This window comes from Gossypium hirsutum, chromosome D02, assembly GCF_007990345.1.
Source record: "Gossypium hirsutum isolate 1008001.06 chromosome D02, Gossypium_hirsutum_v2.1, whole genome shotgun sequence".
In the NCBI taxonomy this organism is placed as follows: Eukaryota; Viridiplantae; Streptophyta; class Magnoliopsida; order Malvales; family Malvaceae; genus Gossypium; species Gossypium hirsutum.
In genome coordinates, this window is record NC_053438.1 from 67,161,498 (window position 1) to 67,186,874 (window position 25,377).

The 25,377-nt window shown below is 33.5% G+C and overlaps 3 protein-coding genes across 4 annotated transcripts; 2 read left to right on the forward strand and 1 right to left on the reverse strand.

The window, feature by feature from the left end:
* Nucleotides 1-1,539: 1,539 nt before the first annotated feature.
* LOC107909017 (myosin-1) lies at nucleotides 1,540-14,380 on the forward strand. 2 transcript variants are annotated; one of them, XM_016836382.2, is made up of 24 exons: nucleotides 1,540-1,898; nucleotides 2,638-2,950; nucleotides 3,056-3,157; nucleotides 3,240-3,383; nucleotides 3,474-3,624; nucleotides 3,728-3,755; nucleotides 4,373-4,538; nucleotides 4,669-4,732; nucleotides 4,858-4,871; nucleotides 4,964-5,048; nucleotides 5,400-5,503; nucleotides 5,607-5,745; nucleotides 6,416-6,534; nucleotides 7,377-7,529; nucleotides 7,633-7,722; nucleotides 8,551-8,628; nucleotides 9,301-9,459; nucleotides 9,635-9,841; nucleotides 10,828-11,033; nucleotides 11,170-11,305; nucleotides 12,222-12,351; nucleotides 12,449-12,595; nucleotides 13,007-13,074; nucleotides 13,503-14,380. In XM_016836382.2, the coding sequence occupies exons 2-24, from the start codon at nucleotides 2,666-2,668 to the stop codon at nucleotides 14,163-14,165; spliced, it is 3,438 nt and encodes a 1,145-aa protein (XP_016691871.1). In that variant the 5' UTR covers nucleotides 1,540-1,898; nucleotides 2,638-2,665; the 3' UTR covers nucleotides 14,166-14,380. The 2 variants fall into 2 exon arrangements, with proteins under 2 accessions (XP_016691871.1, XP_016691872.1); XM_016836383.2 differs by having other exon boundaries at nucleotides 3,059-3,157.
* A 2,012-nt stretch (nucleotides 14,381-16,392) lies between these two features.
* Nucleotides 16,393-19,751, forward strand: LOC107909016 (transmembrane protein 53). The gene is made up of 5 exons (XM_016836381.2): nucleotides 16,393-16,792; nucleotides 17,618-18,419; nucleotides 18,531-18,636; nucleotides 18,703-18,908; nucleotides 19,166-19,751. The coding sequence occupies exons 2-5, from the start codon at nucleotides 17,692-17,694 to the stop codon at nucleotides 19,431-19,433; spliced, it is 1,308 nt and encodes a 435-aa protein (XP_016691870.1). The 5' UTR covers nucleotides 16,393-16,792; nucleotides 17,618-17,691; the 3' UTR covers nucleotides 19,434-19,751.
* A 22-nt stretch (nucleotides 19,752-19,773) lies between these two features.
* LOC107907744 (putative GEM-like protein 8) lies at nucleotides 19,774-20,593 on the reverse strand. The gene is made up of 2 exons (XM_041089054.1): nucleotides 20,209-20,593; nucleotides 19,774-20,118 (listed from the first exon to the last, which is right to left on the reverse strand). Exons 1-2 carry the CDS (start codon nucleotides 20,327-20,329, stop codon nucleotides 19,892-19,894), a joined length of 348 nt encoding a protein of 115 aa, XP_040944988.1. The 5' UTR covers nucleotides 20,330-20,593; the 3' UTR covers nucleotides 19,774-19,891.
* Nucleotides 20,594-25,377: the final 4,784 nt, after the last annotated feature.

Sequence of the window (25,377 nt, forward strand, 5' to 3'; positions counted from 1 at the left end):
TTAAACTTTTTAGAATTTTAAAAAATACAATATAATTATAAATACAATTTTTTTATGAATGAAATTGTTAATTATTAAATTTAATAGTATCTTAATAAAGTATAAAAATGTATATGTGTGTATATAATATAAGCCCCATGATGCATAATATAGATCACGAGATTGAAAAAAAAATGATGATGTTTGTTAATAATGGTAGTCCACAATTCACATGTTATCATTCAAGTACATGGTAATTTAAATGCTAAATAAAATCTATATAATTTTATTCTTTTCAATTTATAATAATAATGTTAAAATAATTATTATGTTGACGTTCATTTTAAGCAAAGCAATTTTCATTTGTAAGGTATATATAATTAAAAGTTAATCTATTTATATATAGAAAATGGATTGTATGAAGTTGTAATTCCACGTCATCATTATCCATTCCTTTTTTCAATAGAAGAATGACAAATTAGATTTTTTTTTCTCCTAATTTTTAGTTTTTTCCTCCTTAAAAAAAATTCAAATCTAACAAAAAATGTTAAAAACTAAGAGGAAAAATATGATTTGTTATTCTCTTATTGGAAAGGGATAAGAATGACGTGAAATCACAGTTTCATACATCCTTTCTCTTATATATATATTAATACATGCTCTAAGTTATTGTACTTTTATATTGAATGAGTAAGTCAACACGAGTCTTATTTATTTATTATTTATTTTTAAAATATTAAATAAGCGCATAAGCTAATATCTTAACTTTATTTGTGGATTTAAAACACTATTATATAGAATAATATATTTTATATATACAAAGTAAAAGTAATGAAATATGGGCTATCCTGAATGAGCTTTTTGTACTGTTAAATAGAGGACATAGACGAGCTACAATTCAAACTAATAATCCTATATGGTCCAGGTTTTGTCTGATATTCGGTTGGAGAATTCAAGTATTATCGTGCGTAGAAGAATTCAACGAATTATGAGATTTGAAGGATAATGGCAAATTAGGTATGTGCCTAGAGAACACAACATAATTGCGGATCAGTTGGCCAAATTGAGTCCAATATAGAAGTCAAGCTTACAGATTTTTGGTTGGCTCTAAATGAAATTTTAGAAGTCTTACAACAAGACAAAGCGAGTAATGTTTTTGAACAATTGAATTAATGTAATTTATCTTTCTTATTTTTCACAAAAAAATATATTTGTTAGAAAAAATATCTCCCTTTTCTAGTGGAAATTTTTTAATTTTACAAGTGAAATTAATAGATAAACTCATATTTTATATTTAAATTTTAAATTTTAAGTAAAAAAATTCAAAGACTCGGTCATAAGAACAATTGAAAAAGGCCCGGTTGCTAATATTTTAAAAATCAAGTGGCAGAATTGACTTTCGACCTGAAAAATCGTAAAACGTTTAAATCTACTTTTAAATACAGTCGGCAAGACAATATCCGGTAATTAAAATTTAAAAACCTAACAAATAAAAGTAAATTAAAAATATGAAAATTCCATTATTTTATTATTATTTAAATAAAAAGGAATTTCATTTTTGTGTCAAGCAGGAAAAAAAAGGAGAGGCAAGCAAAAAAGCTGCATCCTTCTCCTCACGCCTCTGAATTTTGTATTTTATTTATTTATTTTTTCTCTGCACTTTCTCAGCAACCAAACACATCCTTACACAATCATTTCACTTTTTTGAATGAGTATACACACTTGGCTTCTTTGAAGGTTTTAACTTAAAGAAGAGAAGAATTTGGCTTTTTTCCAGCATTTTCATCTGCTGCTTCTGCACTAGTCTTAATTATTTGGACTCTCGAGCTGTTCTACGGTTTTGAGATCGATCAAAGCTTTCAATTACTCACTTGGATTTTGAAGTAGTTCCTTTTTTTTAAAAAAAATATTTTATTCAGGCAAGTATAGAAAGTTTTGGTATATCTGCTTCTTTTTCTTTTTTCCTCTTTCTGGTTTGCTATTTTTTTCTTGCTTGGATCGTTTCAGATTTGCAAGATTTTGTGGTTCTTAGGCTTGATACTTGTTTGTGTTCTGAGAAAATAGAGAAATATGGAAAGAAAAGTATCTAATTCTAGCAATTCTTTAGAACTGCTCATTTAAAAAAAAAAATTAGATTATTTAAGTTATTATTGTATTTCTAAACAACCAAGTGGAAAGCTCCCTTTATAAAGAGGATAGTGGAAGTTAAACGAAGCTTGAAGATTTCAAGGAACTTTTAAGTTAATATCAAATCGGTTTAAATTTGCTGAAGGCTTGTATGAAGTTGTGATGTTTTCCACCTGTTTAATGTATCGTATGTTCTAGTTGTGCTAGTTTAGGCTTTAATCATCTTTCTTCTTTGAACTTGTTAATGTTGACGGAGGATTGAAGAGCATTTGGGTCTGTATCTTAAACAATGTTGCCGTTAGCATTGCCTGGATAAGTCTTCAAGTTGAGTTATATTAAAGCTACATAGAAACTTTGGTGAAAACTGAAAGAAGTTTACATTTTTTTTTATCTAAACTTTTATTTGACACATCCTGTTAAAGCTCAAACCTCAATCCTCAGGGTTCCGAAACACTTAGGAGTAAAATGTCTCAGAAAACTGGGGTTCATCCTTCCGCCAGGTTTTCTAATTCTTGCCTGTTGATTATATAGGTTTTTAGGTTCTCCAAATTCTGATCCCATGGGATATGCTGACGTAAATTCGGGAAACAATGCTGTAAACAGCTTGAGTGCCCCTCTTAGTGGTGGTACAGGGGGCAAGGTTGTTGAGACAGTTGAAAATGGTGTACTTGATACTGTTCACATGAATGAGGATTCACCGTATAGTGGGAATGCTATGTTGGTTGAGGACAGGCCTTCTGTGGCCGATGAGGACCTGAATTCTGCAGCAGCACCATTGCCTTCGGTATCAACGTCTAACATTGAACGCAGGTGGAGTGACATAACTTCATATGCTCCAAAAAAGGTAACCTCTTGCTTCTGATTTGATAGTATGTTAGCACTTCTGGTGTCAACAGGAACTACCCTTTGCTATTCCAACTATTGAATTGATTAATCTTTGCTGTTCCAGAAGGTTCAGTCTTGGTTTCAACTTTCAAACGGGAATTGGGAGCTGGGGAAAATAATATCAAGTTCAGGAACTGAGTCTGTTATTTCTTTTCCTGAAGGAAAAGTAAGTGGTTGTAAGAAAGAAAGAAGTATGACTTCTTACATTATGTGGATTCTAAATTCATTTATTTGCATCTCAATTATAGGTTTTAAAGGTGAATTCTGATAGTCTGATACCTGCAAATCCTGATATCCTCGATGGCGTGGATGATCTCATGCAACTTAGTTATTTAAATGAGCCGTCAGTCTTGTATAATCTCCAATATAGATACAATCAAGATATGATATATGTAAGAGCTTGTACTTGTTTTCTATTAGTTTTGAGCCTACACTCAAGTTAAGTATTTTACTAATGCTGTTATAATCTGTATTGAATTTAGACAAAAGCAGGACCGGTTTTAGTTGCTGTCAATCCTTTTAAAGAAGTTCCTTTATATGGAAATGACTACATTCAAGCATACAAGAATAAATCCATTGAGAGCCCCCATGTATATGCGATTGCTGACACAGCCATCCGGGAAATGTCACGAGGTACTTTCAGTTTCTTAAAGTTGTTTGACTGGTTTTATTTTTATTAACTTTTTTCTTATCATGAGTTAAATGGTTTTAATATGATTATTGCTTCTTTTTGCAGATGAAGTTAATCAATCTATCATTATAAGGTTGGTATTCTATTTCCTCTTTCCTTCTCTGACAGTATTTTTTTATATGGATTGCACAACTTTTATTAGCTGCATCCTATAGTGATGTCTTATTATTTGTTATATTAAGAATGAAAATCTAGAACACAATTTGAAGATGATTCTTGAATGAAAATATCATAGTTTGTCTATAGAAACAACTGGTTTCTCTTTTGGCTATAAGGATGCTTTGTATGTAGCTCTGCTTTCTGTTGTGATGAGGATGACCATGGACATGCATGTCAACTTTCTTTACTTAAATACTTTTATCGAGTCAGGATGGACAATATTAAGATGTAAAAGGGGAGTGTACTTATTGAAGGATTACCCCTAACTTCACTGCCTATTTAAGTAGGTACTCTGGGTTTTGACTTGCTCTGTTTAGGGTATCTAAGGTTGTGCCTGAATTGGTAGCTATGCTACTTTATTCAGTTTGGTCAATACATGATGTGGAATGCAAAGCCTTAAATATCATCGAAGTATTCTTCATTTTCAATTATTTTTATATTAAAATATCTGATTTAATCCATTGAATTTATTTTTGGTTTTCATTTAATGTGTCTATGCACTAATGTTTGTGTTGCTATTTGCTTGTGAAGTGGTGAGAGTGGAGCAGGAAAAACTGAGACAGCAAAGATAGCAATGCAATATTTAGCTGCTCTTGGTGGTGGGAGTGGAATAGAGTATGAGATATTGAAGACCAATCCTATCTTAGAAGCATTTGGTAATGCAAAGACATTAAGGAATGACAACTCAAGCAGATTTGTAAGTTCCTTGTTCTTTCATATCTCTCATGCTTTTTCTTTGATTTTCATTTTACTAATATGCATAGAATGTTAGTGAAATTTAATGAGATGGCCTTCAAGTACGAATAATTTGGGTATTTATTTCTCAGGGAAAGTTGATTGAAATCCACTTTAGTGAAACTGGAAAAATATCTGGGGCAAAGATTCAAACTTGTAAGCTCATTTTTTCTACTGAGGTCCTGAGATGAAATTCTTTTATTAGAGCATATTATATATTTCCTTCATGAAATCTGTAACTAACATTAAGTTTGAATTTGTTTCCTCTTTCAAATGGGCAGTTTTACTTGAGAAGGTAATTTTTATTAGGCCTCCATGTTCTTACATGTCATTTTATCTATTATTTTTCTAGGTATAAGTTGCTAACTTAATGTATTATGTGAACAGTCTAGAGTGGTCCAATGTGCAGAGGGAGAAAGGTCTTACCATATATTTTATCAGCTTTGTGCTGGTGCTCCTTCTGCTCTCAAAGGTAGTGATTGCTTCTATCTTTATCTTTCTGTGGTCTAATATACTTCCTGTTTGCAACATCTATATGGATACAATTTTTTTTTTGGCTATGGTTCATTCATCTTTGAGCTTGTGTTAGAGCATGCTTTTCAATATTCAGTATGAAATTAGAGTTTTCCACTATGAGGGCATGGAGATGTATAGTCATGGTTTCGGCTCTCCTAAATGTGATAGTAGAAAAGTATTCTTGAGATAACTAGCATATTTGTCTTCCCTTGAAGGCTGTTAGTTTTCTGAAATAATCTTTTTATTATATCATTTTGCCATATTAAATTATGTTCTCTGCCTTTGTTAATTAACTTTTTATCTACAGAGAAGCTAAATTTGAAGGATGTGGGCGAATATAATTATTTGAAGCAGGGTAATTGCTATTCTATTTCCGGAGTTGATGATTCTGAACAATTTCGCATTGTTAAGGTGCTTGTTTGTCATTCTTCCATCCATTTATTATTTGTCATGATTCCATACTTTAAAACTAAGAAAGTAATTACAATTAACTGTTTTATATGCCTAATTTTAGGAAGCTTTGGATGTTGTCCATGTTAGCAAAGAAGACCAAGAGAGTGTTTTTGCAATGCTTGCTGCAGTATTGTGGCTGGGAAATGTCTCATTCACCATCCTTGATAATGAAAACCATGTTGAAGCTGTGGCAGATGAAAGTAAGAAAATTTCCAAAAAACCACTATGAGAAGACTTACTATATGGTCTGCCCTTATGTTTTTAAGTTATATTATTGTGTTATTATATCTTTTGAATCTTATGGATGCTACAAATTTCCATATAGCCTTTCCCCCATCCTTACTCCCTCTCTGTGCAAATTCACCTTCGTACTAGTATCCTTTACTAGGAAACGGAAAAATGAAACGGAGACATAGGAGAAATCCAAATTAAAGACAATTAAGTTGTGTTTTTCTCCATGCATAAAATTTGAGCTTGCTGTGGTCTTATATATAAGTTCTGTATCTTTACTAATTGCCAACTAATATTAGGTTAGATGCTAAGAAAATGGTATTAGAGTCTTATGTGTTTTTGACCTGTTTTTCGTTTTACTGATTTAACCAGCAGATTATTGTTTTATTTTTTGTGGCAATACTTTGCTCTATGGTCAAGATATGGTGTCCTGTATACTAGATTTTCCATTGTATTAGGTTGTTGCGTTTGCTTCTTTTCTCTTCTTTCTGTTTAGTGCTGCTGATGTGCTGTCTTGCATTTCATTCTTTAGTATGAGGTTACTGTTTTGTAAAAAATGCTCTTCTTCATTCTTTTATTCACGTTGCTTTTGCTTGAGCTTCATCTGGTCTCTCTAAAGACTATAATATTACTTTTCAGGTCTAATCAATGTTGCCAAGTTGATTGGCTGTGACATTGCGGACCTTAATTTGGCTTTATCAACTCGCAAAATGAGAGTCGGTAATGATAATATTGTCCAAAAGCTAACGCTATCACAGGTAAGAATCCTTCTCTAGAAATACAATTTTGTGTCTAGTAGGTCATAGTAAATTGCTAGCATTCTTTGCAGTTTATGGTAGAGAATTTCTCAATGCTTATTGTTTCGATAAAATTTCTATGACATGCCTCTTTTTCCCTCATGCCTTTCCTGTGTCACTTTAAACCTTCACCAATTTGTTTGAGCTGGCTGGAAGAAGGCTTGAGGTGCTTTGATCCAATATTGTTTTCATTCTATGCTACCTTATGTCAATACCTCTCCTCTTCATCTGAGCAGAATCTCTGAATTTATGTGATGGTCACGGAAATTATCAAATTAATATGGATTTCACTGCTGTCCCGTGTTTTGAAGAATTAAATATGACTGAATTTGATGATATAACATCTTTGGGTTCACTTTATTGCTTTCTATTCTTATGTAAATTAGTATGAAATTTATAAGGAAGATTTTACTCACTTCCTTCCCTTTCTAAAGGATTAGTTAAATGATCTTATTATTATGTTTACCCGTGTGTTTCATACGTTTCACTTCAGCTTTACTAAATTTCTAAACTGTTTGGTGTAAAAATTAAATACATTCAGGATTATGACCTTCTTTGTTAGGTTCTGGACCTAAGTTGACTCTTCTGCTTCACAAAATTTCTAAACTGCTTGCTTCTATTTCTTATTTGGTGCCAAAAGTTGAGATTGTTTAGGATTCTGACCTCCTCTGTTTGTTTATGGACATCTGTTTGACTGATGATTGTCCTAGAGTCTAACATGTTACAGTTGGAAGCAATTTGATTGATATTCTCATTTTCAGACTCGCTGAAATTCAGGATTAACATCCTCTTTCACTTTTCAGGCGATTGTCACAAGAGATGCTTTGGCAAAATCAATTTATGCTTGTTTGTTTGAGTGGCTGGTAGATCAAATTAACAAATCACTTGCTGTTGGCAAGAGGCGAACTGGCAGATCTATCAGCATTCTTGATATTTATGGCTTTGAATCATTTGATGTATGTTTGAATAATGCTTTGGCTCTCTATCTCTATGTGGTTCCATATCTTTCCAAATTGATATTATCATTTATTATTCATTCAACAAGGTTTGTTTCTGCAGAGAAATAGTTTTGAGCAGTTCTGCATTAATTATGCAAATGAGAGATTACAGCAGCATTTTAATCGTCATTTATTCAAGTTGGAGCAGGAGGTACTGTATTTTTCTGTATCATATGATTGGATTAAGAGTAAATTTTATCGAACAGAATTATCATGGCATTTATAAAACCTGACTGAAAATAAATTTCAACATTTGAGTCAGTACATTTTGCATCGGTTAAGTAATGTGCAAAAGCAGCTTCGAAGTATTATGAATTACTATGAACTAATAACATATATTACAGTTTTCCAATTCTGAAAAAGGAAGAATAAAAGCTAAAACCTCTGTCATTGACAATCTATTATTGCCCCCCCCTCCCCACAAAAAAAAGAAAAAAAGAAAAAGAGACAAATATTGCATTTTTTTCATGTAAGTTCTTCAGGTCTAACCCCATGTTAGGCTGTCCATGTGTAGACCCTTGTTCAGCTACATGTGAGGGGAGTGTTAACTGTTAAGTGGTGTTACCCTACATCTATTAAGTCTTGGATATCTTGTGGTCTTATATTCTAGTCGAACCCACGATGACCAATTGTTTTGGGGTTGGATGCTTGAAGTAGTAATGGATCATTGAATCTTCCTCCTATTGCCAATTGATTATAGGCTGGATGCTTAACCATAGTGATGAATCATTGAATCTTTAGTGATCATAGTTGAAGTTATGCACTTGAAGTGAGTGCATGCATATACTTTCTTCATCATGGCCTAATGAAAGAATGCTCAAGAAAAGTTTTAACTCTTGAATTAATCATTTTATAAAAGAAAAATTTGTATTGCTTTGATTTTGCTCTGGTCAGTTAGTGTTGTCTAAAAATTCATGTGACTTTGTCTAGATAACCTGTGATTTTTTCAATGATTCTTAAACCCTTTTTTTACTTTTAGGAATATATCCAAGATGGCATCGATTGGGCAAAAGTTGATTTTGATGATAACCAAGATTGTCTTAATCTTTTTGAAAAGGTAAGGAGTTTAGTTTTAATGTTTCTGCTTCATGGTATGTTTTCCTTCTATGTGGTCAGTGTGGGAAATGATGAAGTACTTTTGTGCAACGTAGTTACTGGAAGGATCTGTAAGAGTTATCCTGCTTTGATGTTAGTCTGATCCTTCTGTAAACCCTAAACCTCCTAACATTTTAAGTTAATTATGTAAAAAAGGAAATTTGTTCTCTTACTATTTTTAAAATGAAAAAGTAGCTGTTATGGATATTGCCGTTTGGTTCAACAAGAGTTGCTTTTCTATGTTATGCATGATATGGTAAGATATTCTCTCTCTGATACCATCACAAATTATTCATATTGTATAGGGTTTGGAGAAGCTTCTATTCACTTTTTCCTGGACAGGTTAATTTTGTTTAGCATTTATATGGCACTAAATCAAAGGATGTACATGTATATCTTTTATATGATGTGTTCCTACTATGCTAATTATGTATATCAAATTCCTTTTTTTTTTTTTCCAATTTATTCCCCCCCCCCCCGCCCTTTTTTAATGGAGTTGAAGGTAGAAATTGCAAGAATGACAACAATAATTTAACTGAAATTTTGATACTTTATTCTATTACTGGTATTCTTCTTTATGGCTTCAATGTATAAATGCACTTCTTCAAATCTTATTTTTTTAAGTTTTATGCAGAAACCATTGGGATTATTGTCTCTGTTAGATGAGGAGTCCACTTTTCCAAATGGGACTGACTCCTCATTTGCCAACAAGCTCAAGCAGCATCTGAAATCTAATCCTTGTTTCCGAGGAGAGCGAGAAAAAGCTTTCACTGTATCTCATTTTGCAGGAGAGGTATTTACCTTTCTAATTCATTGGCTGTCAATTGCAGTATTCTTTTCTTGAGTTTCAAAGGTGCTTTCATGCACCTCTGAATTTTTCATTGTTCAAGTGTTGGTGGTGGAAGTCACTTTCAGTTTTTATTTATTCTGCTACCTGACAATTTGACAGTTCTTTGTCGCCAACTCAGGTTACTTATGACACAACTGGATTTTTAGAGAAAAACAGAGACTTACTGCACCTGGATTCAATTCAACTACTGTCCTCTTGCTTATGCCACCTTCCTCGGATATTTGCTTCAAATATGCTTAACCAATCTGAAAAGCCTGTGGTGGGTCCTTTACATAAAGCTGGTGGTGCAGATTCTCAAAAGCTAAGTGTTGCAACGAAATTTAAGGTGAAGTTCTTTCCAAATTTCTAGTTTTCTGTAGCTTTAGTATGAACAACGTAATCGTAATGAGTATGAATAGTTGAAAGAAGCTTCTGTGGAACTACATGCACAAGTATGCACGTGCTAATAACTTAAATTTTCTCATTCTTTCTATTTCATAGAGGGAATCAAATAGTTCTGATTTCATTGTTGTGTGCATATCAATCCGGGATTTGAAGTTCATCCATGTCTTCTTAGTTTAAATTGGCCATTGTTTAACTTTCGCTTGAAGTTTCTTTTGTTCTTCTTTTAGTTCTCATGTCAACTTTATATGTTGCATGAAAGAAAGTCTTGATCAATTCAGGGTGGGTGGTCTGTCATCTCCTATGTGATCTTTGCATCTGGTTGATCTGGTTCTGTTTTAAATCTCTTGATCCATTTTACCATACTGCATTTACAACCTTTTTGACTAAATGATGATTGTTTCTCTTAATTCTAATTTTTCTGAGTCAGGGAAAGACTAGTTTCATTGCTTTTTGGCATATGTTCTTTTGATTTTTCTAATGATGATTGTTTAATTATTAGTATGAGGTCTATTTTTTTTTCATTGGAGGTAAGCCATGGATAATTTTAAAATTTGTGTCTTTGTTAAGCCTGTAGTTTGATTAGATTTTTTCCCTTTATGTTCTTAAGACTAACAGCTGTGGAAGTTGCCTACTATGGTTCAGATTACTGTCTCTAATGTAGTGTTCCTATGACATTATTTTCTGTGAACTTATTGTTGTCTCAGATGAAATACTGATTCAAACATTTTACTTGTTTTGTGTATAAAGGTAATTTGACCTCTGTGTGAATGCAGGATATGGTTGCCCGAGTGTGAAAGAAACTAGATATTTTCCTTGGGATAAAACTCATATAGTTTGTAATGTTTATTGATGATTGAATAGAAGTGATTTTTGAAGATTGTCATTAATTTGTCTTCTGTTCCTTTTTTGGTACTTTCTATAATACAGGGTCAACTTTTCCAACTAATGCAACGGCTAGAGAGTACTACTCCACACTTTATACGTTGTATAAAGCCTAACAACTTGCAGTCTCCTGGATCATACGAGCAAGGACTCGTTTTGCAGCAACTGAGATGTTGTGGAGTCCTAGAAGTTGTTCGCATATCACGGTCTGGCTTTCCCACAAGAATGTCTCACCAGAAGTTTGCCAGAAGGTAAAGAGTAGGAAACAATTTTCTCTGTCAAAAGGAAAACCATTTTCCTTCTCTTTCCGATTTTTACGCGGTTTTGACAGTGTGTGCATAATCATTAAGCATGGGTGTTTTTGGTTTGTTTTGATCCTTTTCTCAGGTATGGTTTTCTTCTACTGGAGAATGTCGCCTCGCAAGATCCGCTCAGTGTTTCAGTTGCAATTCTTCATCAGTTCAACATTTTGCCTGAGATGTACCAAGTTGGCTATACAAAATTGTTTTTCCGTACTGGGCAGGTATAATAAAAGAATTATGATTGGTTCATCATGTGTCATTTATTCTCTTTATTGTTTTATAATACCACCTCCCTCTTTTTCTTGACGGTGCTCACTTTTAGGAATGGGGGGAGGGGATTGATGTTGGTTGGATGTTAGTTGAAGTTCGGTGATGTTTAACTTCCTTTTTTGTTGAATAATGATGAGCCAATTAAATAGAAAGCATATGGATAAACAGTTTTAGGGTCTTGTGCTCTTGACAACATTGATTTTTGCCTAAAATTGTTGAAAGCCTGTACCATCTTTCACCCTTGACCTGATATATGGTTTTTCACGAACCACTTGAAATGTTATTGTTTTCATTTTTCATCATACTAAAACCTGATGTTTAGATAAAAATTATAATGTGCTTATTCGTAAAACTTTCCCTATGAACTGAGTTCTTAGTTGAAGCATTTTCTTTTAAAATTTTCACAAACCTCTTTTTGGCATTTTAACTATAATAATTAATAATATGTAACATATATACATATGTTTATATATAATATGCATCACAATAACATGTACTTTTTGCTAGATATAAATACTTCCATTTCATTATGCTGATATCATAGTTTGACACTAAACAAACTCAATACCCAACCTCTCATCCTTGCAACTCTCTGCCTTGAATGATTTGAAAGCCATGTGAATTTTGAAACAATTGCTACCAATACGAGTAATTGACAATGGTAATGTGTAAGAACATCTGTCTACTTCATAACCTTGACTTAAATTGCTAATAACAAGGACACTCTCAGCAATTGAGTTTCTTGAGATTTTATAGATCGTATGATGCTATTACTGTCTCTCTTGATAATAAAAAGCTCGAAAAACCTCACAACATGCATCTTTTCTTGATCTTCATAAATGGATAGAATGTTAATAATCAATGCAGATTGGGGCTCTTGAGGATACAAGAAATCGCACTCTTCATGGCATTTTACATGTTCAAAGCTGCTTCAGAGGACATCAAGCTCGCCACCACTTTAAGGAGCTTCAAAGGGGAATTGCTACCCTTCAGTCATGTATTGCTATATTCTTTTTCTTTTTATTGTTTTAAAGCTATATTTTTGCAAAATAAGAAACTGTTAAGACCTGATTTTTCTATATCTGTTACTACAGTTGTCAGAGGAGAGAAAACCAGGAAAGAATATGCCGTCTTACTGCAGAGACATAGAGCTGCTATTACTATACAAAAACAGATTAAAGGCAGGAATGGCAGGAAAACATTCAAGGAAATTAGTGATGCATCTGTTGTGATACAATCAGGTTAGTATTCAGGTTTTTTCCCTTGAAACTTGAGTTCTGAAAACAGAACATGGCTTGCTCTTCCAGTTGCCTTGGTCAGGACAATATTGAGGGTAGAGATGTTTATGTATTTCAACCACCAGTTCGTTTAGGTTAAAGATATCGAAATACGTTGTAATTAGCTAAGAACAGTACATCAAAGGGCATTTCTAATATACTGTGGAGTTTAAGAAGGATGGTAGGAAAACATTTAAATATGTATCAAGTCGAATGCCCTCCTTGAGTGAATTTAATAATTTGGTTTTGGCTGGTTTAAGTATGACAAATCTGGTTTACGTTGGACATTTTCTTCTGTATATCTATAATGATTCAAAATCATGTCGTGGAAAACTGTATTTATAATTTTACTGTTATTTGTGCTCTATGCTGCAGTTATTCGTGGTTGGTTGGTCAGAAGATGCTCTGGAAATACAGGATTACTCAAATATGGGGCCTCTAAGGTACAATGACCATCTTGTGGTTTAACTCATAAATTTTGCTTATGGTTTGACGTTTCATGTAATTCTTTATTAATATTTATCAACTAGCATTCCCTTATTAATATATTCAAGGAGATGTTAAATGATCATTTTTATTTTGTAAAATGCTGCTTCTATTATTAGTTCATTACAGAATCGTTAGCCAGTTGCCCTGCTTGAAAAATATAGGTCCAATCTTGCAAAACCAAAAGAATCATAAAAAAAATATTCTTCCAAAGAGTTTGCATATCAAATCTTTCACTCCTATGATGCCCATTTTTGTTTCTGAATTTCTTTTACTGTTATGCAGACTCAGTTTTTAGTTTTCTCTGTTATTCCTATTGCTTAGATATGTATCAAGTTATAATGTTTGTATTTGAGACACTAAATGATTATAAAATTTGATACAGGGGAATGAATCAGATGAGGTGATGGTCAAGGCCTCATTTCTCGCTGAACTACAGCGCCGAGTTCTTAGAGCTGAGGCTGCTCTGAGGGAGAAAGAAGAGGAAAATGACATCCTCCATCAACGGCTCCAACAATACGAAAGCCGCTGGTCTGAATATGAGCTAAAAATGAAGTCCATGGAAGAAGTGTGGCAGAAACAAATGAGGTCTCTACAATCCAGTCTTTCTATCGCAAAGAAGAGCCTAGCGGTTGATGACTCAGAGAGAAATTCAGATGCATCTGTTAATAATGCAAGTGATGACAGAGAGTATAGCTGGGACACAGGAACTAATCACAAGGGCCCTGAGAGCAACGGGTTGAGACCAACGAGTGCAGGTTTGAGTGTTATAAGCCGGTTGGCGGAGGAATTTGAGCAGCGGAGTCAAGTTTTTGGTGATGACGCCAAGTTCTTGGTGGAAGTAAAATCAGGTCAGGTTGAAGCAAACCTGAACCCTGATCGCGAACTTAGAAGGTTAAAGCAGATGTTTGAAACTTGGAAGAAGGATTACGCTGCGAGATTGCGAGAAACAAAAGTCGTATTGAATAAACTCGGAAACGAAGAAGGTGCACTTGACAGGGTGAAAAAGAAGTGGTGGGGCAGGAGGAACAGCACAAGGTACACTTAAACTATATATATACACATCTACTACTATTATTCTTTCTAGTTGATCAATAGTTGCTTCCGGTGTTTTGCTATTAGCTGCATATTCTATACGTTGGCAGGAATGATTTCATATAGAAATTGAGAGTATTTTTACAAGCGATTTGGTTACTAAAGAGGCCATCCATTTAAGTGCGTACATAAAATTTAAGTATGTATATTATTATTTTTCATCGAAAAGTTGTAATTTTTATGCCTACAAAGTTTGATCTTTATTTGTTGCTGAAAGCGAATAATCAATTTTTTTTTTCAAATATAAATTAAAAAAATAATGATATGTAAAACAATTGAGTCATTTTCTCAAGTTAAAAAGAAAAGACTATAGTTTTTAATTTTATCTTTTATTGTTAATGAGAAGTGTCCGTAAATGATAGTTTAATTAAGAGCTGTATTTTCTAGTGAGTTGTTTTAAAAGCAGCAGATAATTTTTTTTTGAAAAATAAATATTTTTTAATAAAAAAGATGAATTTTAAAATTATATATGAATTTAGATTTAATGTGTACTTGTATATATGAATTTTAATTTGATGTAATTATATATGTAAAATTTTAATTGTGGTTCAAATGTATACTTGAATTTAAATTTTGATTTAATAATATATATTTAAATAAATACATTAGTTTATTTTTTATATTGAATAAGCATAATTATTTATGTATGCCTATTATATCAATAATTGTACTAATAATTTATAAGAATTAGATTAAATTAAAATTTCATGTATAAAATTATATAAAATTAAAGTTGATATATATAATTTGTACATTAAACTATAGTTGTAGTTTTGAGATTTATTTTTAAAAAAATACAAATGAGTTGTAATTATCCCTATTTAATTATACTTTCACCAATTTAAAATAAATAAATGAAAAAAAAGTTTCTCTTTTTGAGTAACAATTAAGACGTAGACATGACCCAAGTTATTGATTACGAAATGTCAACTTTTTTTTTAATCAATATAAGAGAGATACAAAATAATAATGATTATATTCGAAACTTCAAAATTTCACTAGAAACGTATCTACTTCATCAATCACAAAAGTAAACAAAGATTCTAACCGTATCAAAATTAGATTTTAAATGATTTATTTTCTTCAGTTCGGAGTGTACTCTCGAATTAAATATCATAATTATTTATCTTGACAAAATTTTTCGATAATTGTTTCCAGTAGATCAATGGTGCGCACTTAATAATTCTCTTATATAAGAGTAACATTAGGGTTGTAACCATAAATTATTCTAGTGATACCATACATTGAGTGACGTGGGAATAACTCAAAACCCTTGAAAAAAAAGGTGGAATGAAAGAGAGTTAGGAAAGGACAAATGTTAACAACGAAAGGGTATGGGCATCATCTTTTGGAATATTATTATCCTCCAAACTACATGGATTGTTTAATATTGCACTTCCAATTTTCTTTTTTCTTGCGGGTGTACAGGGATTTAATTTATGATTAAAAATTTTGTTTTTATATTTATATTTAATTAAAAATTAATATTAAATATGAATTTAAAACTCATTAAGAAATTTATTTAAAGTTCCGTCTCATCTTTTAATGCAAAATATTGTTCCATTTTCATTTAGACAGAAGGTAGGGATATCCAATTCCGTTTTGAAGGATATACCGTCGAGAATTGTTGAAAGAATTAAAAAAGAAAGAAGAAAGAAAATTATAAGCTGAAAGTTTGTATACTCATGCACGTTTATCAACCGTTGATTTTTATTTTTATTCTTAATTTTTAAATTATATATAAATTTAAGGTCTGTGCGATTTAAGAGTGATGGATTCAAGGTTTCAATTTTTTTAAAAAATATTAAATTAATTTTAAAATAATTATTATTATAATAATAAGATGGTTCACATTTGTTCTTACACTTATTTGCGAGCTAATCTCCCAAAAAAAATAATTTGTATCAACAATTCAAAAGAGTAGGTGTTTAAAATTTTGCATTAACATTTTAAAATTTAGAGTTTAAAGTTTCGGTGTTAAGATCTTTTTCTATTAAAGTTATTGTAATGACATTAGAATTATTATCGATCCGCCTATTCTTTGTTATCGATTATACAAAATAGAGTTGAATTATATTTTAGTGGTAACACTTCATAACCCTACTAGCAACTCTAAACATGTTTAGAGTAATCAACACCCATCTCTCTTTTATATGAACTCCCTCTATCGCTAAACATATATCTCTCTATATATAAACCTCCTCCTTTTCTGCTTTGGGTATTTTTTCTGCTTCTTTTTTTTTAGAAAATAATCAATAGCGATATTGTTGCTTACAGAAAACTATTAGCGTGCAATACAGGCAATTCTAAGAGACTAACACAACCCAAAAGATATATATATATGCATATGCGTGTGTATATATATAAGATATAAAGAGGTAGAAAAGAACCAAGGAAAGCAAGAAGAAATATATTTGCAGGCAAGGAGAGGAGAGGCAGGGCGCATTATTTACTGTCACGAAAAAGCGAAACCCACACTTCAACATTCTTTCTTTTTCATTATCAATCAAACAAAAAGGACAAAAAAAGAGAGACCCAATCCGTTTTTACATTCATCTTCAATTGAGTTCATTCAGCAAGGTGACTTTTTTTAAATTTTTTTTTATTAATGTTTCAAAATTCTTTGTTCTTATTATTTTAATGAGATTTCTTGATTCTTCGTTTTTCTGAATTGGGTTTTCGTGTTGCCATCCGCCGTTTGGATTCCATTAACTTCATATTTAATTATTTTCAGTGATTTCGTTTCGTTTTATCAACATTTATTCTCAGAAAAAAAAAAACCATTCAAAATTTGACCCGCCATTACGGTTTTCGAGTTTCTTGGTTAACCGTGTTATTCCACTAGAGCCGTGATCGAGTTGACTCACTTCCTATCCCCCTACACGTCAGAGTCTTCCTTTCGAGAAACCCCTATCCTATTGGAATTTGGAAATTGGGTCATGGTCTAAACTACCCCCACGGGCTCCTAAATCGTCGGAGTCATTGGTCAGCTATTCATCAATCTCTGTCATGTTCTTTAAGCATGAAGACTTAGACTAAGACAAGGAAACCGTGTCCTTTATTTATTTATTTATTTATTAGATACTATTTTAAAAACTGACCAAGCACGCGCTATTTCTTGTTTAATTTTCCCCATTATTTTTAATCTAATCTATAGTTCATGGTCGGTGGGCGCTGTGGTGTCTATACAACAACTTGTCAGGCTGTCAATGTCTATCTTTTGACAACCCCATTTTCGGTTACCTTTCCTTTCATTTAATAAGACCGGTAATTATATAATAAAAGCTTTGACTATAGAACATGTCAACCTTGGCTTGCTTATTGTATTAACACATTCTTGCTTGCTTTTCTCGTGTTGTATTCCATCTGTTGGGTCATAATTTGATCCTCTTATCCTTTTTGCAGGTGACCCTCGTTAAATTGAGACTTTTGCACTGATTTGTAATGTTTATTTGAGGATTTGTTCATATTGGTTCAATATGGTTTCCATGTCTGGAGTCATTCAACGTCCTTTAATGGCAGCTGCTGCTGTTGCAATGGCGTCTGTTTCTGTTGATTTTCCTGCTAAACTCCCATCTCCTACATCGGATACTGAAACTTCCATATCCAATTCCTTACCAGAGTCCAATTCATCATTGGTTGCTCTTATATCAGCTTCCAAGCTTGCCAACTTGTCTTTTGTTACTAGGATTCGAGTACCGTTACCTAGTTTTAACTTTCCGGTTCCGAATTCAGGCCGGAATTTCGTTCCGAACATGCTGTGTTCTTCTATTGCTTCGTCTCCTCTGTTGGTTAATTTATATCAGTCAGCTGAGTTAGCTAAAGGATCTAAGCCAGCTGCATTTCCAGAGAGTGTTCCTGCCACAGTGCCTGATGCTTTGTACAGATGGCATTTGCCTGAGCCGACTGCGTTCGATATTTCTGGGACTTCAGATTGTTCATCGGTGAAGTCTCGTACGGTTGTTGTGTTGTTAGGGTGGTTAGGATCCAAGCAGAAACATCTCAAGAGATATGCAGAGTGGTATACTTCAAGGGGATACCATGTCATTACTTTCACACTTCCGATGGTTGATATTCTCAGTTACCAAGCCGGTGGGAAAGCCGAGCAAAACGTAGACATGCTTGTGAATCACTTGGCTGATTGGTTAGTAGAGGAGCATGGAAAAAGCCTGGTTTTCCACACTTTTAGCAATACTGGATGGTTAATGTAAGTTGTCTCCCCAAGTACATTTGTACATACATGCATGAAGAACAACATTTCTATTGTTTATACTAGTTATCTGAAGTGATTTTTGTGTCGGGTTTCATCTTGTTGCAGGTACGGAGCTATTCTTGAGAAGTTTCAGAAAGAAGATCCTTCTTTAACGGAAAGGATCAAAGGTTGCATTGTGGATTCAGCCCCTGTTGCAGCCCCTGACCCTCAGGTAAATGTTGCTTAAAGCATGTGTTTCAGTTCGGTACAAAGGCAATGCTTAATAAATCATTTTCAGGTCTGGGCTTCGGGATTCTCTGCCGCTTTTCTGAAGAAACATAGTTTTGCAACAAAAGGATCTGCGAACTCAAGTGAATCGGATATGGAGGCATCAACTGGCAAAAGTGAAGCCTCAAAACCCAAGCCTGCAGTAACTGAAGCTGCTATGCTACTAGTCCTGGAGAAGTTCTTTGAGGTGGTTTTGAATCTTCCTAGTATTAACAGGTAATAATCCCCTTGAAACCGGTAAATAAGTTCCCGATTTTTTACTTCTCTGATCTACTTCCCAATGTTTGAGTCATTGGAAAGCTTTCTTTGCAACTGAGAATCAATTGCAGTGCACAACTTTTTGAATATTTTTATGCATGATATATGTTCTCTCTTTGCTTTAATGCATTCTCCAATGTGATTTATAATTGCCACCAGAAGTCATCCCGATGTTCATTAAAATTGACATAACTTGATATCTTATCATCTTGCAGGAGGCTTTCTGATGTGATGGGTTTGCTGTCATACAAACAACCCACCTGTCCACAGTTATATATTTACAGCTCTGCAGATGGAGTCATCCCTGCGCATTCCGTGGAATCCTTCATAGAGAAGCAAAAGAGATTGGGGCGTGAAGTTCGGGCGTGCAACTTCGTCTCCACACCGCATGTTGATCATTTTAGGAATGACCCAAATCTGTATACGAGTCAGCTCAGCCAGTTTTTGGAGGACTGTGTGCATACTTGTTGCGGACATACTTAAGTACATTGAAGCACTGCCATAACCAAATTCTTTTATTTTTTATTTTTAAAAGGAAAATCCTATAGTTTATATACTCACAAAGCCAGTACTCGAATAGAGATCGGTGAAGAACTGCTAACATTCAACATGTTTGAAGTTAAAATCTCGAGTTCTGTAATCTCAAACTTGTATTTACATATGACATTCATTACCTCCTGTAAAATTTGTTAAGCCACCTAGAAAGTGTCTACATCATCCAGTCTCTGTGAGATTGCCTGCTGCAGACACTTGAAAGCTTTGTGATAATTCAAGAACCCCATGAACCAGATATCAAAACCATCCACTGTCACAATTTCCATGTACTTTTGCTATGGTTTCTTCATGTTTTCACTCTGGTTCACTCCCTTTATTTTCTCAACTGGAACCACAACCTTGTAATGGACTCTCACATATTCTCCATTCGCACAAGGGATTTCGATTTATCTATCACTGCAAAAGGCAACCTTTTCAGATGAGATGAAAAGTAAAACTGCAATAGGGCCTGTTGTTGTTGATAAATAACATTGGCAAGCCTTCAAAAACTTCTCTCCTCCTCTGAAACTAAACAATTGCTTGAAAATCTTCTCCAACCCTCCTACTAGAAAAACCCTTGCTTCTAAACTCAACTTTCCCTTCACTGTTTCACTGATCTTTGGCCCCAATCTCACTGCACTTTCAAAAAAGTAAACTTTAGCTTTCATTTCACTTTAATCTTAAGAGAGATTAATATAGCTGATAGCATGAGAGTGTTTCATACCATGCTCTCCGACTACATGGCCGAATGTATCAGCTTTCTTCCCTAGCAAGTTCATCCTTTTAAGTACAAAGTTTCCTTTGCCTGCAATTACAAACAGTTTCCCTTTAGAAAAATAGAACATCCCATATCTACCATTAGTAAAGATTGAAAGGGAGACCTACTTTTTGTAGACCCCTGTGATGAAAAGTGGTATCGGCCAGCAGCATCAGGTAAGCATTGCCTTGATGTTCTTCTCTTAACTCCATATGTTGTTGCTTTGATTGGAACTCTAATAAGTTGTTCAAGTAGCTTATTCTTAATTTTTTTTGGTTGAATGAAATGGAATACAGTACCAACAAGATGTTGAATATTTCTTCAGGTTGTGATGAATGTGTCTTTTTTTTGGCAAATGGGGTGTATTTAAAGGGGTTGAATCTAATTTTTTTTTGTGCATGAATTACCAATAGCTCATCACGTTAATAAAGAACTTTGGTGAGAAAAATCTCGAGTATACGAAAGGAACACGAATAATAATTTGAACAGAAAAATAAATCAATAGGCTCCAAGGCATATATCAAACTATTATCCTTAGAGTTCTATTTGCCCCACCTATACTTGAGGTGCAAATGAGTTTCAAGTAAATGAATCTCGAGGATATAATGAAGTCCGTTAATTATGATAACAAAAAAAATCAATTTTTATAAAAAATTTCTGCAATAATTGTGTATAGAACAATTTAAAAGTAGTAGAAGATGGTGGAAGAATTACAAGAATTTTAGACAACTTTTGGTATATCATCCAAATGAAATTTGCCTTTTTCAATAATCACATATCTAAAATAGACATAATTATTCTATTAATATCTTTTAAAACGATATAACTATTAAAGTAAGAGATACAACTATTCAAGTAACTATCTTAAATAAACATAACTATTCAATTAATATTATAGTTATAATTATTTGTTAAAAGACCAAGTGATACACTTTTTTGTATTTAAGATTCATAACTCATTATTATGAATAATCGTAACTCTTGATTAGTAACCAAAAGTTATAACTATTGATTACTTACACTATTTCATTTATTATTATTAAACACTATAAATATTCGAAAAAGTTCTAACACATCACTGCAAAAAGAAAAAAAGAGAAGTATAAGAAATGAATCATTTAAGAAAACAGGATGTTGCGTAAAGGTTCAAAATCCTTCTTAATGAAGTCCTCCAACATGTTCAACAGTCCAAACTCTAATATGAATGTTGAATACAGATATGTCAAATACGGGCATATTCAACACAGAGAAAACGGGTAAACAGAAAACAGCCACAGGAAAGATCATAACTATGGAGGGAAGTCAAGCTATTAGAAACAGTCAAACCACCTGAAAGCAAACTAATTTAATTTGGGTTAAATTAATTTTCCAAGGAAAAGGCATAGTCTATGCAAATGGGCAGTGCAGTACTGACTCCTAGAAGATGTGGCATTGAAACTTTCTAATGTCTTTGCTGCTAAGACGTCAAGAAAGAAAAGCAAGGAACACAAATTGCATATTAAAAGATATGATAACATGCAACTTACCCATAATATGACTTCAACTGGTTCATGTAGTTACTTTTAAAAAGTGGCAACTGAGTTTCGAATCTCGCGATTTTGAGTCCCTTCCTTTATCCGCCAAATGCGGTCTCATTGTATATATAAATGATAATGCAGTGAGAGTGACTTCAGAGTTAGACATGCTTTGGACTTATGGAGATAATGTCCTCCATGACCATGTGAGATCAACTATCATGCTCAACAGCATCTTTCCTTCTTTAATAATGGACATTTTAGAGAGCTCTGAGTAGTAGCTCTCTCCAAAGTTGTTGGGGTATTATTTTAAGTTGGATTTCTTTGTTTAAGAAATGATAAATGTTTGTATTTCATATTATTTTCACAATACTTTTAATGCTAACAAATTGGTAAGATATTTGCTTTGTACTTTGTAGTTCTCCCTACTTAGCACTGGTAAAGATTGTAAAGTGCTGGATTTATAAATAGCTCAAAAATGGTTTAAATTTCCCAAATTCATTATGTACTTTCACATGCTCCAGAGTTTATCCATACAATCTCTTTTACCCTATCTTTTCCTTTGCACAGTTAATCCCTGTAAGGTCAGGAACTATAGCTAGAATTTTTCTCTATCAGTCAAGGGATCTTTAAAATCTCTGGAGCTTCTATATGTGATGATAGGGGTGACAAAATGGGGTTTCCATAAAGAAACCCCCTTTTGAAAAGGGGATGAGCTATGGGCTCCAATGGTCAAACCAAAGAAGCAATCACACCAAGGCAGATGTTATATGCTTATGTGGAATGCATTCTTTTAAACTTTTTTTAATTTTGTAATGGTGAGGTGGAAATGAATGGGGAGTAGTTCATGCAATACAAAGATTTAGACTCACATCACCTGCTTTTTCCAATGTCCAAATCAACAATCAAGTCTATGATAATACAAAGCTTTTGCTTACCATAAAAGCAACAAAAGAATGAAGGGAATTAAAGGCTGGTTTTTGTGAACTTTTTTCAAGGAAAACACACCATAGGATGATTTTGGACTTTGTTAGAATTGAGTAACCCAATCCTTATTTAAATAAAATATAGTGGTAAAATAAAATAAAAGTAAAATCCATATAGAACTACACTTATTTTATTTTATTTTAGAATAAGGTTTTTTAAACCTTATTAAACTCTATTTGATATTGATTAGAATAAGGTGTTTCAATCTTACTACACTCCTATTAGAATTTGGTTTTACAAGGCTATAAATAGACATAGTTTACTCCTTGTAATCATTCGAATTCGACATAGTAAATTTTCTTCTCCTCTGCCCGTGGTTTTTTCTCGAAAGTGTTTCCACTTAAAATTCTATGTGTTCTTTATTTTTTCTTTCTCTTTTCTTTGCGATATATTGTCATTACTGACGTTCTATTTTTCACAAATTTGTATCAGAGCTTTCAAGTTGTTCATCTCAATCACAGTAATGGCGGCTTTGAAGTATGAAATTTCGTTGTTGGATCGCAACACCAGATTTGCGTTGTGGCAGATAAAGATGCAGTCAGTTCTTGCACAAATAGACTTAGAGGATGCCCTGCTAGGGATAGATAAGATGCCTTTGACATTGACGGAGGAAGAGAAGATGCATAAAGATCGAAAGGCATTGACACAGTTACATTTGCATTTGTTTAACGAAATTTTACAAGATGTGATGAAAGAGAAGACCGCCGCTGCATTATGGAAGAGGCTGAAACAAATATATATGTCGAAAACTCTAACTAGCAAGCTACATGTGAATCAGCATCTTTATGCTCATTGTTTGGAGGAAGGTGCATTTGTGCATGAACACTTAACAGTGTTTAAAGAAATTCTCTCAAACTTAGAGGTCATGGTGGTTCAGTATGATAAGGAAGATCTAGGGTTGATTCTACTTTATTCGTTGCCCCCGTCTTATTCAACCTTTAGAAACACGATTTTATATAGCCGCGAGTCTCTCACAGTTGATGAGGTTTATGATTCTTTGACCTCGTATGATAAGATGAAACATCTTGTGGTTAAACTTGACTCTAAGGGAGAGAGTCTCATTGTTCGTGAGAGACAAGCTCGAAATGATGATGATAATCGTGGAAGAACACAAGAACAGAATCCTCGCGGTAAATCTAAGGGTAGATCGAAGTCTTCAAACAGAGGTAAAACTTGTAACTTCTGCAAGAAGAAAGGACACATTAAATTTGAGTGCTATAAGCTACAGAACAAGATCAAAAGGGAGGTTGCGAATCAAAAGGGAAAACAACCAAAAAAATCTAGTGAAGCTGATGTTGTAGAAGACTACAACGACGGTGAACTTCTAGTTGCTTCTGTCAACATTTCTAAAGTGAGCGAGGAATGGATCCTTGATTCGGACTGCACCTTCCACATGAGTCCCAATCGGGATTGGTTTACAACTTAAGAAATAATGTCTGAAGGTGTTGTTTTGGTGGGAAATAATGCTTCGTGTAAAATCGCAAGTGCTGGAACAATTAAAGTTAAGATGTTTGATGGAGTTGTCAGAACACTTAGTGACGTGTAACATGTTCCAGAATTGAAGAGAAATTTGATTTCGTTGAGTACTCTTTATTCAAAAGGGTACAAATATACAACAGAAAGTGGGGTTTTGAAGATTTCTAAAGGTTCCCTCATTGTGATGAAAGGGCAGAGAAAGACTGCCAAGTTATATGTTTTGCAGGGTTCTACTGTTATTAGTGATGTAGCTATCGCTTTCTCTTCCTTGTCAAATGATGATGTTACTAGATTTTGGTATATGCTCTTAGGGAATATGAGTGTGAATGGCATGACAAAATTGAGTAAAAGAAGACTTCTTGATGGGTAAGGAATTTGTAAACTGAAGTTTTGTGAGCACTACATTTTTGGGAAGCAAAAGAGAGTTTGATTCACCAGAGGAATCTATAGCACGAAGAGAACATTGCAGTATATTCATTCTGATCTGTGGGGGCCATCCAGAGTGCCTTCGAGAGATGGAGCTAATTATATACTAACTTTTATTGATGATTTTTCCAAAAACGTTTGGGCGTTCTTCCTAAAGCAGAAAAACAATGTGTTTTCCGCATTTAAGTCTTGGAAAACTATGATTGAAAAATAGAAGGGAAAACAAATAAAAAATCTTCGCACAAACAATGGCTTAGAGTTTTGTTTTGATGAGTTTAATGAAATATGCAAGTCAGAAGAGATCGTAAGACACTTGACAGCTCGTCATACTCCACAACAAAATGGTGTTGTAGAACGAATGAATAGAACGATCATGGAGAAAGTTTGATGTATGTTTTCGAATGCTAACTTACCAAAGTCGTTTTGGGCTGAAGCAGACTCTACTGCATGTTTTTTGATCAACCAATCTCCATCCATTGCCATTGAGAAAAAGACTCCACAAGAGGTATGGTCTGGTAATCCTGTTGATTGTTCTGATTTAAAGATCTTTGGGTGTCCTGCATATACTCATGTTGATAATGGAAATTGGAACCGAGATCCATTAAATGCGTTTTTTTGTTGTAAAGCTGGTGTAAAAGGGTATAAGTTATGTTGTCTTGAAAATAGAAAAGTTGTGATTAGTAAAGATGTTTTTGATGAAACTGTTATGCTACCTAACTTATCTTTTAAAGAC